We start from the raw sequence: 17,360 nt of genomic DNA on the forward strand, positions 1-17,360 counted from the left end.
GCCTCTAACAGGCCCTTCCGCAACTCTAAGTGACTGCCCGGGCCCGTCACCTATAGGGAGCCGCCTCCAGCTATTCGCCCACCATTGGGTCCAGACCACGGAGGACGCCTGGGTCCTCCAGATCGTGAGGGAGGGCCTATCCCTAGAATTCCTATCCCCCCCTCCCCGGAACTTCATCCGGTGTCCCACTCCTTCCTGTCCTCTGAAGAGGGAGCTTATGAACCAGGAGATTCGCCATCTCCTGGAGATAGACGCGATAGAGCAGGTCCCCCCCGACCAGGAAGGGAGGGGGTTCTACTCCATCCTCTTCCTGGTACCAAAGAACTCGGGGGGCTGGAGGGCCATCTTGGATCTAAAGAACCTCAACAGGCACATTGCCTACCGGAGGTTCAAGATGCAGTCCCTCCAGTCCATCCTGTCGGGGATCCGTCAGGGAGACCTCCTTACCTCTATCGACCTCAAGGAGGCTTACCTACACATCCCCATCCGTCCCCAGCACAGGAGGTTCCTGCGCTTTTTTTATGCCGGCAGGCATTTTCAATACCGGGCCCTTCCCTTCGGCCTGTCGTCGGCCCCCAGGACCTTCACCAAGGTCCTGGCGGTTGTAGCAGCCCAACTGAGGCGCAGACCCATAAGGCTCCAGTGCTACCTGGACGACATCCTGATCCAGTCGTCGTCCAGGCAGCAGGCCTTGCGGGACCTCCGCATCACAATGAGAACCCTGAGGAGCCACGGTTTTTCCCTAAATCTGAAGAAAAGCCATCTGGTTCCCACCACCAGACTTATCCACCTGGGGGCGGTCATAGACACTTCCCTGTGCAGGGTCTTCCTATCCCAGGACAGGCTAGACAGCTTAGTGGCCATGACCCGCAAGGTGATGCTCGCGAGACAGGTACCGATCGTCCTCCTGTCACAGCTGTTGGGAAAAATGATCTCTTCCATCTCGATCGTCCCATGGGCTCGCCTCCACTCCAGAGCTCTCCAATGGCTCCTCCTTCCTCACCAGAGGGCCTCAAGGAGCAACTCAAAACGACTGGTGAGCGTTCCCACAACAGTGAAGAGATCGCTCCGATGGTGGACGTCCCCTGCTCTCCTCAAGGGCCACCTGTTCAAGGAACCCAACCGGTTAGTGGTCACCACAGACGCAAGCCTCACCGGCTGGGGGGCACACATGGGTCATCTAGTGGTGCAAGGCAAATGGTCACTCGCAGAGAGCTCCTGCAGCATCAATCTTCTGGAACTGCGTGTGGCCCGCCTGGCACTCCGGCATTTTCGCCAGGACATTCACCATCAACATGTCCTATTGATGACGGACAATGTGGCCACCAAGGCCCACATAAACCGCCAGGGGGGCACCAGATCCAAGACGTTGATGAAGGAAGCGGAATCCCTGGGGCGCTGGGCGGAGAGGCATCTGGCATCTCTTCGCTCCGACCACATTTCGGGAGTCGACAACACCCAGGCGGACTGGCTGAGCAGGTCCACCATAGACCCGGCAGAGTGGAAACTGGATCCGGCTCTGTTTCGCCAGCTGTCCCGCAGGTTCGGCACTCCCGCGGTCGACCTATTCGCATCCAGGGAAAATGCTCAACTTCGCCGCTATTTCTCCCGCTTCCAGTCCCCGGGGGCGGAAGGGACGGATGCCCTTCGCTCTCCTTGGCCCCGGGGCCTACTTTATGCCTTTCCTCCGCTGCCCCTGATTCCACAAGTCATCCACAGGATCATCGCGGAGGAGGCGGAGGTGCTCCTCATGGCCCCGCACTGGCCCCGTCGTTCGTGGTTCGCCGACCTGGTCAGCCTCTCCCTGTCACCTCCGTGGAAGATTCCTCCAGACCAAGTCTCCCTCAGCCAGGGGGCCGTAACTCATCCAGAGCCCCAATGGCTACAATTGGCCGTCTGGCACTTGAGGGGGACCAGCTGAGGCGCAAGGGCTTCTCAGGGGAGGTGATACACACCATTCAGGCAGCTAGGCGACCGTCAACCACTCGAATCTACGATGCCTCGTGGGCCTCCTTCGCCAAATGGTGCGACGCCTTACGTTTAGACCCGGTGACGGCTCCGGTCTCCCGCGTCCTGGACTTCCTACAAGGGGGTCTTGCCAAGGGCCTCGCTCCAAATACCCTTCGACGACAGGTGGCGGCCCTCTCCACCGTTTGGGCCGGTGACCCGGTCTTGCCCCTTAGCAAGGTACCCAGGGTCCGTTCCTTCCTCAAGGGAGCCTGTAACTTACGACCTCCCACGGTCCACCGTTACCCCACCTGGCAGCTGTCCGTGGTTCTGCAGGCGCTCACCGCTCCACCCTTCGAGCCTCTCAGCACTACGTCGCTGCGTCATCTTACACTAAAGACGGCATTCCTCATCGCCGTGACGTCAGCTCGTCGTATTTCAGAACTGGCAGCCCTGTCGGTTCGCCAGGACCTATGTACCGTCCACCCAGATAGGGTGGTGTTGAGACTGGACCCTACCTTTGTTCCAAAGGTTAATACTTGGTTTCATAGAACGCAAGAAATTGTGATTCCTGATTTCTGTCCGAGGCCGTCACATCCCAGGGAACGACAGTGGCACATGTTGGACGTGAGAAGGGCGCTGAAAACGTACATCGCCCGCACCTCCGAATTCCGGAAGTCGGAGTCTTTATTCGTGTCATTTCATCCAGGTTCCCTGGGCAAGAAAATCTCCTCTTCCACTGTTGGCAGGTGGCTGCGCGCCTGCATTGCCCTGGCCTACGAAAGTCAGTCCAGATCGGTGCCCCGAGGCATCACTGCGCACTCCACTCGCAGCGCGGCTACCACGGCGGCCTGGGCCACCCAGGCATCAATACTAGACATTTGTAAGGCGGCTACGTGGTCCTCCCCGTCGCCCTTCATACGTCATTACAAACTGGACGTTTACGCCTCGGCTGAGGCGTCCTTTGGCAGGAGGGTACTTCAAGGGGTCGTGTCTTCGACCGAATCCCGGGACTCTGACTCTGCTCACCCAATCGGACAATAACTTGGGTATGTCCCATTGCTTGGACTCTCCAAGCGGTGCACAGGAAAATGACCATTGGCTTACCTGAAGGGTCCTTTTCTGTGCACCGCGGGAGAGTCCAACCCACCCTGGTCTTCGGCCCGGGGATACTTTCCTCTTTTTTCAACTGAAAACTCCTTGGACGCCTTCGCTCCATCCTCTCGACAGATTGACTTTTCGGAAATTAATTCTGGCAGTAATCACACGAGGAGGTGTGGTTAAAGGGAGAAAAAAAGTTCCTCAGTATCCAGGGCAACCAGAGTGAATTAACCCATTGCTTGGACTCTCCCGCGGTGCACAGAAAAGGACCCTTCAGGTAAGCCAATGGTCATTTTCAAGGGGTGATGTTCACACAACCCATCCTTGTCTTCTTTTTAGCCTCCAATTACCTTACACTTTGTACAAATGTACTTTAGCAATCTTAGGAGTTGAAGGGATTTGGCAGGAGACTATTTGAGCTGTCTGGTACAGGTGGAATCTAAGACTTCCCCAACAATTCTGTATGCATTAGAAAAATTCAGTTAAGGTTTTGCACAAAGGCACAATTTTGCAATGTGAACTCACATTTTGCTTTCCAAAGAATTGCAGATGCAAGTAAATAATATAATTGTGTTTTTGTTTTCTTTCTTTGGCTTAGAAATGATACCTCATTATAGAAGACAATATAGTGAGGCTCAGTAGACATTAGCATTCAGATTTTTAAGTTTTTTATTCCCCCCCCCCCCAGGTTTATTAACTTACAGAGGTTAAAAAATAAAGATGTTATTAGCTTTTTTTATGAATTTGTAATTAATTGTAAGTTGTTTTAAAATTATAAAGACAATAAATAGCACTTTATAATCCAGAAAAAAGAGTCAAATATAATAAAAAGCACTATGAAAAATATTTTATATAAACATAATTAGTTCGTTCAGATAAAATTGTATTTAATTCTTTAATGTATGCACAAATATAACACTTATACCCAACTTCTATCCATCCCCAAAATAAAAAATTATATTATTATATTTTTAGCTGTGTTTGTCATGATTGACTGAACTGATAAAATGTTGCTTTTATAAACAAACTATTTTAAGCTTGTGTGCAATTCTCAAGGACATTTGCAAGCTTATATACAATCTTTTTTGTTTTATGTTTACAGTGACAAACAAGAGACCTGCACAAGCATATATTACAAAAGTTAAACAATTTGAAGGTTCTACATCTTTTGCACGAAGGTCACAATGGATGCTTGAACAGCTTCGCCAGGTTAATGGTGTAGATCCTCATCGGGTAAGTATATGATAATAGAGATGCTAAAAGTTCCTTTTACATGTCTGTTGTTTCTTATGATTACTCAGACTGCTTTCATCCTTTCTTTTTTGAGAACAGTTCAATCATTAGTACATGTGGAAAAGGGCAATTGCTTTGATTTTACTTTAAAAAAAATAGGTGCTGTAATAGATATTTTGAGATGATAGTCATAAATCTTTATTACTTAAGATCCTGAGTAATGATTCCAGATATTCTTGGTTTCTTTCTAAATTATTGTATATTTCATCACTTTATTATATCCAGTAAGCAATTAGTCTAATGGACTATTTGGATAGAGGCTAATAATACATATTTCTACTATTTGCTGTTTTTAACCAGTTAGTAATTCATAAAAGGACACATCCTCTGATCCCATGACTGTCCAGTTTACTCAAGATCCTTGGCAAGGAACTTTGAAAGGTTTTTGAACATTCAAGAATGTCTACTTCATTTAATGCCAAATGGCACTAAATGTATATTGGCAAGACAGGGCTGCCTTTGCAAAATCCATGCTAATTTTCCTTTAGTAATTTTTGATTCTTCAAATATTTACTTATTTTTAATTTGTTTATCATTTCTACCAATTTATTCAGAATTGATATTAAAATGGCTGGCCTATAGCTTGAAATATTTTAACAGGTCACTTTAGAAATTGGTGCTATACTGATCTTCTACCCTGGTACTGACACTTGATTTAAGGTACAAGTTGACTGTTGGGAGATCAATAGTTTTACATTTAAATTCTTTAAAATCCTTCCGTTGAGTGCAGTCAGAACCTCGTGGTTTGTAACTGCCTTTCAAGATGTCCTAGAACTGTTCCCTCACTTTGTTTTAGTTGTTCCAATTACTTCTCTGAGAAAATCAATGTAAACTCCAACATCTATGCTATATATGTACAGAAAAGATGGATGTAGAAATTAACTTCATTTCTTTGCAATTCTCATGGCCACTTTGAATCCCTTTTGTTGTTTTTGTTGTTGTCTAATAATTTTCCTGGGTGCTTCTCTGTTCTGTCTATATTTAAAATTCTTACTGTTTTCTGTAATGTTGCTCTACATCCTTGAGTTCTTCAGTTTGCTGCTTTATACTATATCAGAACTAGTAGGCTCTTTCCTATCATTTCTATAATGCCTATATCCAGGAATTAATACATACCATTGATTCTCTCCATTGTACAAGGATTCTGTTATACTGTGTTCTCTTCAGATTCTCTTGTAGACTTTAGAAATTCACATGTATTTCAAGCATTCACATATATTTAGTACTTTTCAAATAATGATGTGAGTTTTTTCACATCGTCTTTGTCTCTTTTTCATTTCCTAAAAATCATATCGACTTATTAACCTCCATCCAACTTTCTTTTATCCCTTGTAGTATTATCAAAAATATTTATACCTTCTAAAAAATGTAATCCTTCTAAAGCAGGGGTGTCAAACTCAAGGCCCAAGGGCCAGATCCAGCCCACAGGGTGCTTAGATCTGATCCGCAGGGCCGCCCTGGAAACAGCGAAGGACTGGCCTGCAGTGCCTCTGCCAGCAAAAATGGAGTTTGGAAGGGCTGCATGCCGCCTTCCTAAGCTCATGAGGGCCAGCGCTCCCAAGCTCCATTTTTTCTGGCAGAGGGTTGCAGGAGGCCGTCGCAGCCAAAATGGAGCTCAGGAACCCATTTTCGCTGGCAGAGCACTCAGGCCACCAGAAGCGCCCCCGACACAAATGACATTGAGCTGGCCATGCCCACTCCTCCCTCCCACCAGGGGGCGTATCACAACCCTGATATGACCCTCAATGAAATTGAGTTTGACACCCCTGTTCTAAAGGAAGCCACTTTCCTATAGAGTCAGCTTAGAAGTTGCTCTGTCATATTTTTGACCAGTTTCATTTGGGTTCAACAAAGCCCATCTCTATTGTATAGGATTGGCCTGTCTTCCAAGATTCATAGTGTTTAGCACTATTGAATTGAATTGAATTTGAATTGAATTTATTCGATTTGTTAGCTGCTCCCTCTCCACAAGGGACTCGGGGCGGCGTACAATAAAAAGCAGATAAATATATACATATAGACATACACATACAGGAAGGAGGTAATAATAATTAAATACATAAAATAATAATAATAAAATTATTAACCAATAAAATACCCCAGTTTAAAAATTACGAATTTAAAAAGACTGTCAGGAGGAATAGATGGAACTATGGTTGAGCCAGGCCGGATAATTGAAAAAGGTGGGTCTTGAGTTTTGTACGGAAGGAGCGGAGATCGGAGGTAATCCTAATGTCGAGTGGGAGGTCATTCCACAGGGCTGGGCCCATCACAGAGAAGGCCCTACTCCTGGGTGTCGCCCTCTGACACTGTTTAGTGGACGGCACCCGGAGAAGTCCCTCTCTGTGTGAGCGAATTGGTCGTAGGGATGTATGGGGCAGGATGCAATCCCGCAGGTAGCTAGGTCCTGTGCCATGGAGCGCTTTGAAGATGGTGATCAAAACCTTGAAACGCAGCCGATAGACCACAGGAAGCCAATGCAGCTCGCGCAGGAGAGGTGTTACATGGGAGTATCTAGTACTCCCCATAATCACCCGCGCGGCCGCATTCTGGACCAACTGTAGTCTTCAAGTGCATCTCAAGGGAAGCCCCATGTAGAGAGCATTGCAGTAGTCTAAGCGAGACGTCACCAGCGCATGGGTGACTGTGCGTAAGGCATCCCGGTCCAATAGGGGGCGCACCAGGCGGACCTGGTGGAACGCCCCCCTTGCCACGGCTGTTACATGGTCATCCATGGACAGCCGGGCATCCAGGAGGACGCCCAAATTGCGCGCCCGCTCCATGGGGGCCAGTTGCTCGCCCCCGATGGCCAGAGATGGAAGCAACTGGTTGAACCGGGGTGCCGGAAGCCACAGCCACTTAGACTATGAATCTAAGTCTTTCTACCTTATACCAATTTGTCACTCACTTACTGAAAATTTCTCAGCTTTGCATATCTAGCTGGCCTTGTCCATATAACAAAGAACATTTTTAAGAATGCTACATTTATAGCTCCAAACATCAGCCTGCTAACAAGCAATCTAATTTTGGCTTCCAAGATTGGCCAACTGTATTGATATTAACATGGGCCACAACAGTGGTCATTTTCCTCCAGTATCCAGAGATTTACATATATACAGTGTATGATCACTTTTTCCCAAGCCAGACAAGCTTCAGGGTCATCTTCATGCCTCTCACAAACTTATATATTTATGTTTTTCATGAAATGATTAATGAATCACCTGCCACTGCCTCCAGAGGAATATCCTGGAAGCAGAATGAGCAAATATGAGTTTATTACCTAAATATCATATTCCTCTTATCGGAAGAAAGAGTTTAGTGCTGTAGTTAAGGCATTAGGGTAGAAACTAGGACGCTGTAAGTTCATGTTTCACTTAAGGCATGAAGCCAGCTGTGTGACCTTGGGCTAGTCACTCTCTTATCAGTCCTAGGAAGAAGGCAATGGCAAATCACTTAACAAAAATCTTGCCAAGAAAACTGCAGGAACTATTCCAGGCAGTCAAGGTACATCCAGCATGCACACACACACATGCATACCCACACACAGGAGGACAGACAGACAAACGTCTTTGTGGGACCATCTTTTACCCTTGAAATGATAACTTCATTTCCCAAAGAGATTCTCCATAACAAGGAATATCTATTGGTAGGTAGTTAATAGAAATAGGCTGCCAGGAAGCTGACTCCAAAATTTTAATTATTTCAGCTATCTTAAGAGAATCTTGAAAGCCAGACTGTTTCGTTTCCTTCCTTTTACACCAAATTGGATTAGGGTGGATCCAGTCTGAGTTTCTTCCTCTGTTTCTTGGATTTAACATATATTTTTGTTCTTTTCTACAATTTTCTACTGGGTCATTTCTATGACTCTCTAAACTAACATTCTGGAAGTGGGACAAAGCTTTCGAATCTTGTTTACATATCTCTCTGATTTTCAATATCCGCCACCTTAGTTTCAATGGAACAGACTTGATCTGTAAGAGTTCATTGTATTGGGTATGAAGCTTTATCATATACCCAACAGGCAGGTAGTGATATACAATGAACTGGAAACTGGAAAGCAGTCTCTCTCTTACTTTTATCTTTTTACCAGTTACTTTTAGAAACATGGTTTGTTTGGTTTTTTGGTTGACCTAAAAGATAGAGATAGGTGCTACATTTTTACCTAGTTCCAAAGCCTAGCTTTCTCACAGTGGAGAAGAATGATCACTGGGCTTTTTCCTCCCTTCTACTCCTTTGCAAAACATTCTGTCCTCATTCTGGCCATGTCCCAAATGCCTATCTTTTTATAAAGAGGCAAAGAAAACTTCCTTATTATCTATCCTAAATTTCTTAGCAGGAGACATATTTCATTTCAAGAGCCGATTCTTGGAGTTCCAAATGATTAGCAAAAATAGCACCTACTATTGACCACCTAAAACTCAAGACTAAAACATTCATCATAAGGTGTCAGTATGATCTATGTTTGGAGATTATGGAAACTAATTCAAAAATATTTCAGGGATCCAGAATAATATAAGACTCTTTATCATGCTGTCTTCCAGCAGTGTGACCATGTAATACATTCTGAAATGTATTCTTGTAACTTGACAACAGATTATTTCAGAGCCAGATAGATTCAATGTTTGTTTCCAGTATTACATTTAGAATGGTTGCCTTCCATCTGCTATTGAATTACCTATTTGTTTTCAAATAGTGTTTTATAATAGCATTGAATTAAAACTATTATATCATACAATTATTGTACAAAAGGTGGTTATGAACGTTTGCATAATGTTTTAGTGTGTTGTTTAAGGAAAATCTAATATAGCAAGTAAGTCTTTGTAACATTTAAATATTTCCCTGGTAATCTGATCTTTTTCTTTCAAGGATTCCCCAGAATTTGATTTGTTGTTTGAAAATGCTTTTGACCAGTGGGTGGCGAATACATCCTCTGAGAAATGTACATTCTTTCAAATTCTCCATCATACTTGTCAACGGTATCTTACAGACAAAAAGCCAGAATTTATTAATTGCCAGTCTAAAGCTATTGGAGGTAAGTGCTACATGTTTTAATCCCTGAAGATTTTTGTTTTAGGACATTTCATTGATTATAAATTCAATCTATTTATATTTATTTATAGTTTATTTATAATCTAGACCAGTTTGGCCTAGTGGTGAAGGCAGTAGGCTAGAAAGTGGGAGTCCGTGAATTTGTCTTGCCATAGCCATGAAAGCACAGGATGACCTTGGATAAGTCACTGTCTCTCAGCTCAGCTCAGCTCACAGGGTTGTTGTTGGGAGAAAATGGGATGAAAGTGTGTTATACACAGTATGTTTGTAACCTTGAGTTATTTTGGAAAATAATTAAGGCAGGATACAAATAAATATATGCATACATGCATATGTACGTACTATATTTTTCCAACTATTAAGACACACTTTTCTCCATGATTGGTGGAGACAGCAGTCACGTAGGGTTCACTCTCTCCAGTAACCAATAGGCTGAGTCCACAGATTATAAAGCCTTCCTCCTTGCTGCTCTTCCCCAGTTTTTTAGCCAGTTCTGGACTGGACATGTAGTTGTATTTCTCTGATTATATTGTTCTTTCTTACTGATTGGCTATTTCTAAAACTTCCATATTTCAACCCCTGCCATTTCTTAAGATCTTGCAGGCAGGGGGAGTGTGTATATTAAGCAAGGAGCTTTGTCCCTCGCCACGGAGCTAGCCGCGCGGCTGGGATAGCCATTTTAAAGCAACGGAAGCTTTTTTCCTGTCAGCAATTGTCGGAGGCTTGTATTAGGCAGCGGAGTGGCTCCGACGCTTCTCTTTCGAGCGGATTGCTGGAGGTTGCCTCGGTGACAAGCCCTGTAGTTGTCAGGAACACAGCGCTGGGGCTGCAAAGCTCTCAGGAAGATCGCTGTTTTCTTCAGAGATTGCAGCAGGCACGGTTTCAAGCCAGCAGAGAGTACTGACAATTGATTTTGGCCCGAAGAGCAGCAGGCGCCATTTTGAAGTCAACAGTCAGTAACTGGGCTCTTTTACAGCAATTAACTTGAGGATGGCTGTTTCTGCTTGACTTCTAATGATGGCTTCCAGCACAGGAGATGGGGCAGTAACCTCCCCCCAGACCTCTCCACCAGAGAGCCCTACTGCTGGCTCTTCATCAGCTCAGACCTCTAGAAAAAGGATGGCAGCTGAGGAGCTCCCCGCAAAGATTCCTAAGGCAGCAAAAAAAGGGGGAAAAGGGCAGCTCAAGTCCTCATCACACAAGACAGCTCACAGCAAGTGCACACAGGATGGCAGAGAGAGCCCTCATCCATTCCAGGTGATCCCTGTCTCTCCTGGTAGCCCCCCACCTGTGGGTCTTTCTTCTGATTAAGAGGATTCCCTTTCTGATCCTGGTTCTCCTTCTCAAATAGGGGACGGTACAGGGGTTTTTGATTTTCCTCAAAGTGAGGATGACTCCTTAGATGATACAGGCCCTTCTCCGGTGGCAGTTCAGGCTTCCTCTTCCCCGGGATTTTTGGGGTTTGAACCAACCCCTGCTACTACTCCTGCTATTACCCCTGATTTAGTTGCCATTATCTCTTCTGCCATTGAAAAGGGGATAGCTGCAGGCCTCAAACATAAGAGATCCTCTAGCCACAGTTCTAAATCTAAATCCGGGGGGGGGGGGTGGTGTCTAAATCCAAGAGGAAAAAGAAACACTCTTCTAGTAAGGATACTGCTGATCCTTCGACTTCTAGGTCTGCCACAGCAGAGGATGAGGATGAGCAGCCCCCTCCCCGAGATTCTGACCTCTCTAAGGACGAGGATCTGGCCCCTGACCAACCTGCCTTTGTGGGATTGTTCAAACCGGCTCTTTTCCGGTCCTTGCTGTTTAAGACAAAGAAGATTGCTGGTTTTAAGCGTACCCCAGATCCTAAGCCTGCAGCCTCTGACACTGGGAATTCTGAGGATCCTCTTTTCCTAGAACCTACTTTTGAGAAGGAGGTGGTTCCTTCTCCTAGGAGTTTTATAAACATAGTGCAAAAGCAATGGGCCTCTCCAGGCATCGGTCCTCTTCCTAATTCCCTTGATAAGTGCCTGTATAATGTAGGACCTGCCTTAGTTAAGGTTCTAGATCTTCCAGCCATCGACCTGCCTGTGGTAGCTCTGGCCTCTCCTAATGAAGCTGCCAGTGCCCCTGAGGATTCGCTTAAGCCTGAAGACAAGCATTTGGAACAAACGCTTGTCAAAGGTCACCAGGCCTCTGCCGGGGCTATTAGGGCTTCCACTTCTTCCTCATTTTTTAGCAGATCTGCTCTCCTTTGGCTAAAGCAACTTCAGAGCAGGATCCCAAATAAATACACTAGATCCCACAGGGATTTAAACAAATTAAAAGCAGCTCTCAAGTTTTCTGAGGATGCTGCGCTTAACGCAGCTCGCTTTGCCTCAAAGCCGTTGCCTCTATGGTCACCTCTAGGCGACTACTGTGGCTAAGAAATTGGCAAGCCAATGCCAGACACAAGTGGCGTCTGGCTTCATCTCACTTTTCGGGGGGTAATCTTTTGGGGGCCCCTTTGGAACACTTATTAGTGGAGTCAAAGGACAAATGTAAGGTCCCCCAGTTGACTTTCCATAAGGCGGGCAATAGAAATTCCTCTACCTTCTATAGACACCAGTCCTTCTCCAACTCCCATCCGCAGCGTCAGTCACTCTCTAGGCAGGGATCCTACCAACAGCAGGATAGGTCCAATAGGACCTTCCAACAATATCCTACTAGGAAATCCTTTAGAGGGGGCTTCAATCAATCCTACAGACGTTAGAAGTGACTGTCTGGAGGATCTTCTGATAGAGGGTCAACTGACAATGTTTGGGGACCGATGGGAGGACATAACAACAGATGCTTGGGTTTTGCAGACCATCAGATGGGGTCTGACCCTGGAGTTTCTCTCCATTCCCCTGAGGCATTTTGTCCCATCTTCCATGAACACAGGCAGTTCCTTCGATTCGAGTACAGGGGAAATCATTACCAGTACTGGGCCCTCCCCTTCGGGCTGTCATCAGCCCCAAGGGTATTCACAAACGTGCTAGCGGTGGTGGCTGCCCACCTCCGCTCAAGATTAGTCAGAATTCAAGTACATCTAGACAACATTCTCCTGCTGTTCCCCTCCATCAGACAGGGTCACAGGGACATTCTAACTACCATTCAAGTCCTCCAAGGGCTAGGCTTTTCCATAAATCTGGCATAAAGCTCTCTAAGCCTAGACACCTGCATCCTTTATCTGGGAGCTCTAATAGGCACTGTGCAGGGCAAATGTTCCTCTCAACAGATCAGCGGAACAGCCTACAGGAGCTGGCCAAGACAATCAGGCGACGTTGCAGAGCCCAACTTCTCCAGTTGTCTCATCTCTTGGGGAAAATGGTGTCCTGCTTCTCCATCGTGCCATGGGGGTGCCTCCACAGTTGTTGCCTGCAGTGGTACCTGCTACTGTACCAGAAGAAGGACATCAGCTGTTCTCTGCAACATGTTTGCACCCCCGCACATGTGAGGAAGTCCCTGGAGTGGTGGCTTTCCCCGGCATTGACTCATGGGACTCTCTTTCGAGAGCCGGTTCGTCTAACTATCACCACCGATGCCAGTTTGATGGGGTGGGCGGCCCACCTTCGGTCAGAGATGGCTCAAGGACTGTGGTCACAGGCCGATCTTGCCAACACCATCAATTGACTGGAACTGCGGGCCATTCATCTAGCCCTTCGGAGGTTCCAAAACACGGTACGCAACACCCATGCCTTAATCTTCACGGACAACATCACTGCGAAGGTGCACGTAAATCGGCAAGGGGGCACCAGGTCCGAACCGCTAATGAGGGAGGCATGGCTGTTGGGGCTTTGGGCGGAAGCCCACCTTCTCTCCCTCAGGGCAGACCACATGTCGGGTGTCGACAACGTTCAGGCCGACTGGCTAAGTCGCACTCAGGTCGACCAGGGTGAGTGGAGCATCTCACGCAGACTTTTGCAGGAGATATCCCGCAGATACAGGAGACCGGTACTCAACCTCTTCGCCTCAAGGGAAAATGCCCTTCTCCCATGGTACTTCACCAGGTATGCGTCTCCGGGAGCGGAGGGGGTGAACACTTTGCGGTGCCCGTAGCCCCCAGGCCTTCTGTATGCATTCCCTTCTCTGCCACTAATACAGAGGGTGGTATGGAAAATGCTAGACGAGGAGGTGGAAATTCTCCTGGCACCACATTGGGCCCGCTGGCCGTGGTTCGGGGACTTAATGATGTTATCTGTAACACCTCCCTGGCGCATTCCGCCACACAGACTGTCCCTCTCACAAGGCTCGATCCAGCATCCAGACCCACATTGGTTACGTCTAACCATGTAGAGGTTGAGCGGCAGGCGCTGAGAGCGGATGGGCTGTTCGACAGTGTCATTCTAACCATTCAAGCCTCGTGCCGCCCCTCCATGACTCGAATATACGACGCAACCTGGACAGCATTTACCAAGCGGTGTTCTTCTGACATTCTTCCCTTGTCTGCCTCTCTGGCTAATGTGCTAGATTTTCTCCAGCAGGGCCTCACCAAAGGTCTTTCACCAAACACGTTAAGGCATCAGGTGGCAGCCCCCTCTACAGTCATGACTCGATCAACAGGTGAGCCCATTTTGCATCTGCCACATATATGTCGGTTTCTCCGTGGAGCGACCAATATTCGTCCTCCGACTGTTCACAGATATCCAACCTGGGATTTAACCAAAGTTTTAGACTTTCTGACCAGGGCTCCATTCGAGCCATTGCAGACCGTATCACTTCAACATCTCACACTCAAGGTCTGTTTTCTGATCGCAGTGACATCAGCAAGACGAATCTCCGAAATCTCAGCTCTGTCGATTAGAAGCGACCTTTGTATATTTCATGCAGATAGGATCGTTCTCCGTCTAGATCTGACATTTACGGCCAGTCAACTCAGCCTTTTATAAGGTTCAGGAACTGATTCTCCCTAATTTTTGTCCCAATCTTTCTCATGGGTTAGAAAAAAAGTGGCATTCCCTAGACGTTCGCAGGGCTTTACATATTTATATCAAACGCTCAGCTACGTTCAGGCATTCTGAAGCCTTGCTAGTCTCTTTTCAGCCAGCTTCCTTGGGTTCTAAAGTCTACCATAGGTCGCTAGCTCAGGACCTGTATCTCTAAAGCTTACAGAGCCAATGATCTCATTCCTCCACAGGGTATAACCACTCATTCCACTCATAGTGCAGCCATGTCAGCTGCCTGGGCTACTCAGGCGTCAATGGAGATTTGTAGGGTGGCCACTTGGACTTCTCCAATTCTCTTTATCTGTCATTACAAGATAGACCGGTTTGCTGCCTTTGAATGGAGGGTTTTACAGCAAGTCCATTCTCTGGACTCCTCTTCCACGGGGACTGGATCCCTCCTTAATTAGGGACTACCTTGGGTATGTCCCTATGTGACTGCTGTCTCTACCAATCGTGGAGAATGGGCATTGGTACTTACCTGATACGCTCATTCTCACTGCAAGGTTCTCCTTCATTAGGATTAGGTCGGTCCTTTTTCCCCTTTTCTTGGCTTCCCTTTATTGTCCTTCTTCATATCAACTACACATCAGTCTACATCATGTCTTCATCTAAAAGCTGGGGAAGAGCAGCAAGGAGGAAGGCTTTATAATCTGTAAACTCAGCCTATTGGTTACTGGACAGAGTGAACCCCAAGTGACTGCTGTCTCCACCTGCAGTGAGAATTAGTGTATCAGGTAAGTACCAACGGCCATTTTGTCTCCCAAAAAGGGGTGTAAATGTCTGTGCGTCTTATAGACCAAATATTGCCGAAGCCCCACCTACCCACCAGACATTTTTTGCCTCTGCACTCCCCGTTTTTGGGGCTTTTTGAGGCCTTTTTTGGTCCATTTTTTAGACTTTTTATGACCTATTTTGAGGCTTTTTATGACCCATTTTTGAGGCTTTTTTCGGGCCATTTCTTTTGGAAAAAATAGGCCTAAAAAGCTTCAAAAACAGGCCAAAAAAGCCTCAAAAATGGGCCAAAAATCCTTAAAAATGGGCTGAAAAAGCCCCCAAAATGGGCCAAAAGACCTTTTAAAAAGGCTGAAAAAAGCCTTAAAAATGGGTGGAAAAAAGGCTGGAAAAGGGTCGAAAAAAGGCTCCAAAAAGGCTGGAAATGTAGCACGCGGAAGCCAAAACCCTTTTTGTTGTTGTTGTTGTTTTCTTCTTCTAAATTTAGGTGTGTCTTATAGTCAGGTGCATTTTATAATCCAAAAAATATGGTACATATGTACATACATACATACATACATACATACATACATACATACATACATACTGCTACTGTTTTTAAAATTCATCTGGACTTGTTGGTAATATACATATACAAGATTAACTTTGATCCTAATAAAAAATATTAAAATATTCTTCTGGGCTTTGAAGTAAGATTCATAGACATTCTAATTATTCAACTAAAGCATCATTTGATAATGCTAGGAGAAGATTTTCCCACATAATCATTTTCTGCCTAGTTTTAATCAGTTTTGCTTCACTGCATAAATATATTCCCTATGGAACATGTGTCACTTTTTAATTCCTTTCTCTATTGGTTTTATTGTTTCCTATTTAGCAACAATTGATTTTACAAGTCTTACTAAAAGAGAAATTTCTAAACTAGACTGGGAGTTGTTGCACAATAATCACTTCTCTTAATGCACTTAATTTTATTGTACTAAAAAAATTCTTTCTGAATCAGCAACATTGGTATCTGCAGATCTTGCAAATATTAATGTACATCAGATATTTTAAGATAAAATTATTATGTGTGGCCCGCTCAGTGTTTGTGATTTTCAGGAAGAAATTCTGCAATTATATTTGTTAGGTCTTCAATTACATTAAGTTTTGAGGGCCCAATTTTAGAACTGGTATAAAGTGTGTGTGTAGCTTGTATACTGCGGCAACAAAGTTGCTGCTCCAAATTCTTTGTTCATGGTCACTTGATCTCTAAAGAGAAGAGGTCATGCTACATAATTTAAAATTGCTTTGAAATCCTGTAATTTAGAACCAGCTGAAGTTCAGAAATTGGCAAATGCTCTGGTGCACTTCTTCTCCCTGCAGGCCTAAGTGAAGTAAAGTTTATGTTGGTATTTCAGCAGAAAGGACTAAAATGCCTGACTGAATAATGTTTTATGGTAGCAATGCTTTTGAAATAATTAAAGCTTCCATTTTTATCTCCCAAACCCATTAATTGGAATATCAAAGGGATAATTGATTCTGTACTTATTCCCTATTATTAATGTTCATTGTGTGTGCTTGCTGTCCTTTTCTTTCTATAGAAATTCGTAATGTCAAAGGGAAAGAAGGAGACTGATGATGACAGACTGTAGAGACATAATCTTTTGTATATTCCCTTAATTTCTCATGGCTTTGACAATGGACTAGATCAGTGATGGCTAACCTTTTCCAGACCGAGTGCCTAAAGTGTGTGTGCAAATGTGTGCGCGCGCCCCCAAAATTCAATGGGCGTGCACCTCCACGCATACGCCATACATGCACCCCATGCATACACACGTGGTCCTTGCATACACACGTGGTCCCCGCATGCACCCTGCCATGCCCCTTGTGCATGCGCGGCAGAGACCCAAAGACCAGCTAGCTAGTGGGAGGCATGAGCCACACATGCACCCCATGCATGTGGAAGCTCGGCAGACCTGAACTGGGGCGATGGCTCATGTGCCATCAGAGAGGGTGCTGCGTGCCATAGGTTCGCCATCACAGCACTAGATTATAGTAGTCCTCAATTTAAGACTATTCATTTAATGACCATTCTAAAGACTTGCTGAAAAAAGTGACTTACAGAGTTACAATTTGTAACAAGTTTCAACCATTTCAACAAACCCTGGGATCAGATGATTGCAATTTGGGAGCTGAGCAATTGGCTTCCTTTTACAATGGTCCTGAGGCCATATGATTCCTGTTTGTGACCTTTCCGGCCAAATTCCGACAAGCAAAGCCAATTGGGGAAGCTGGATTTGC

At 45.6% G+C, this 17,360-nt stretch overlaps 1 protein-coding gene across 5 annotated transcripts in view; it reads left to right on the forward strand.

Annotated features, from left to right (window-relative positions):
• The window catches only part of STXBP6 (syntaxin binding protein 6), a 570,134-nt gene that overhangs the window by 530,597 nt on the left and 22,177 nt on the right, over nucleotides 1-17,360 (forward strand). For all 5 annotated transcript variants that reach the window (XM_081938959.1, XM_081938960.1, XM_081938958.1 and 2 more), the window contains 2 exons: nucleotides 4,151-4,281; nucleotides 9,208-9,373. In XM_081938959.1, coding sequence (XP_081795085.1) covers nucleotides 4,151-4,281; nucleotides 9,208-9,373 — 297 coding nt within the window. The remainder of the gene's footprint in view (nucleotides 1-4,150; nucleotides 4,282-9,207; nucleotides 9,374-17,360) is intronic.

Source organism: Natrix helvetica (genome assembly GCF_964273705.1).
Source record: "Natrix helvetica genome assembly, chromosome: 1".
NCBI classification, from domain to species: domain Eukaryota; kingdom Metazoa; phylum Chordata; class Lepidosauria; order Squamata; family Natricidae; genus Natrix; species Natrix helvetica.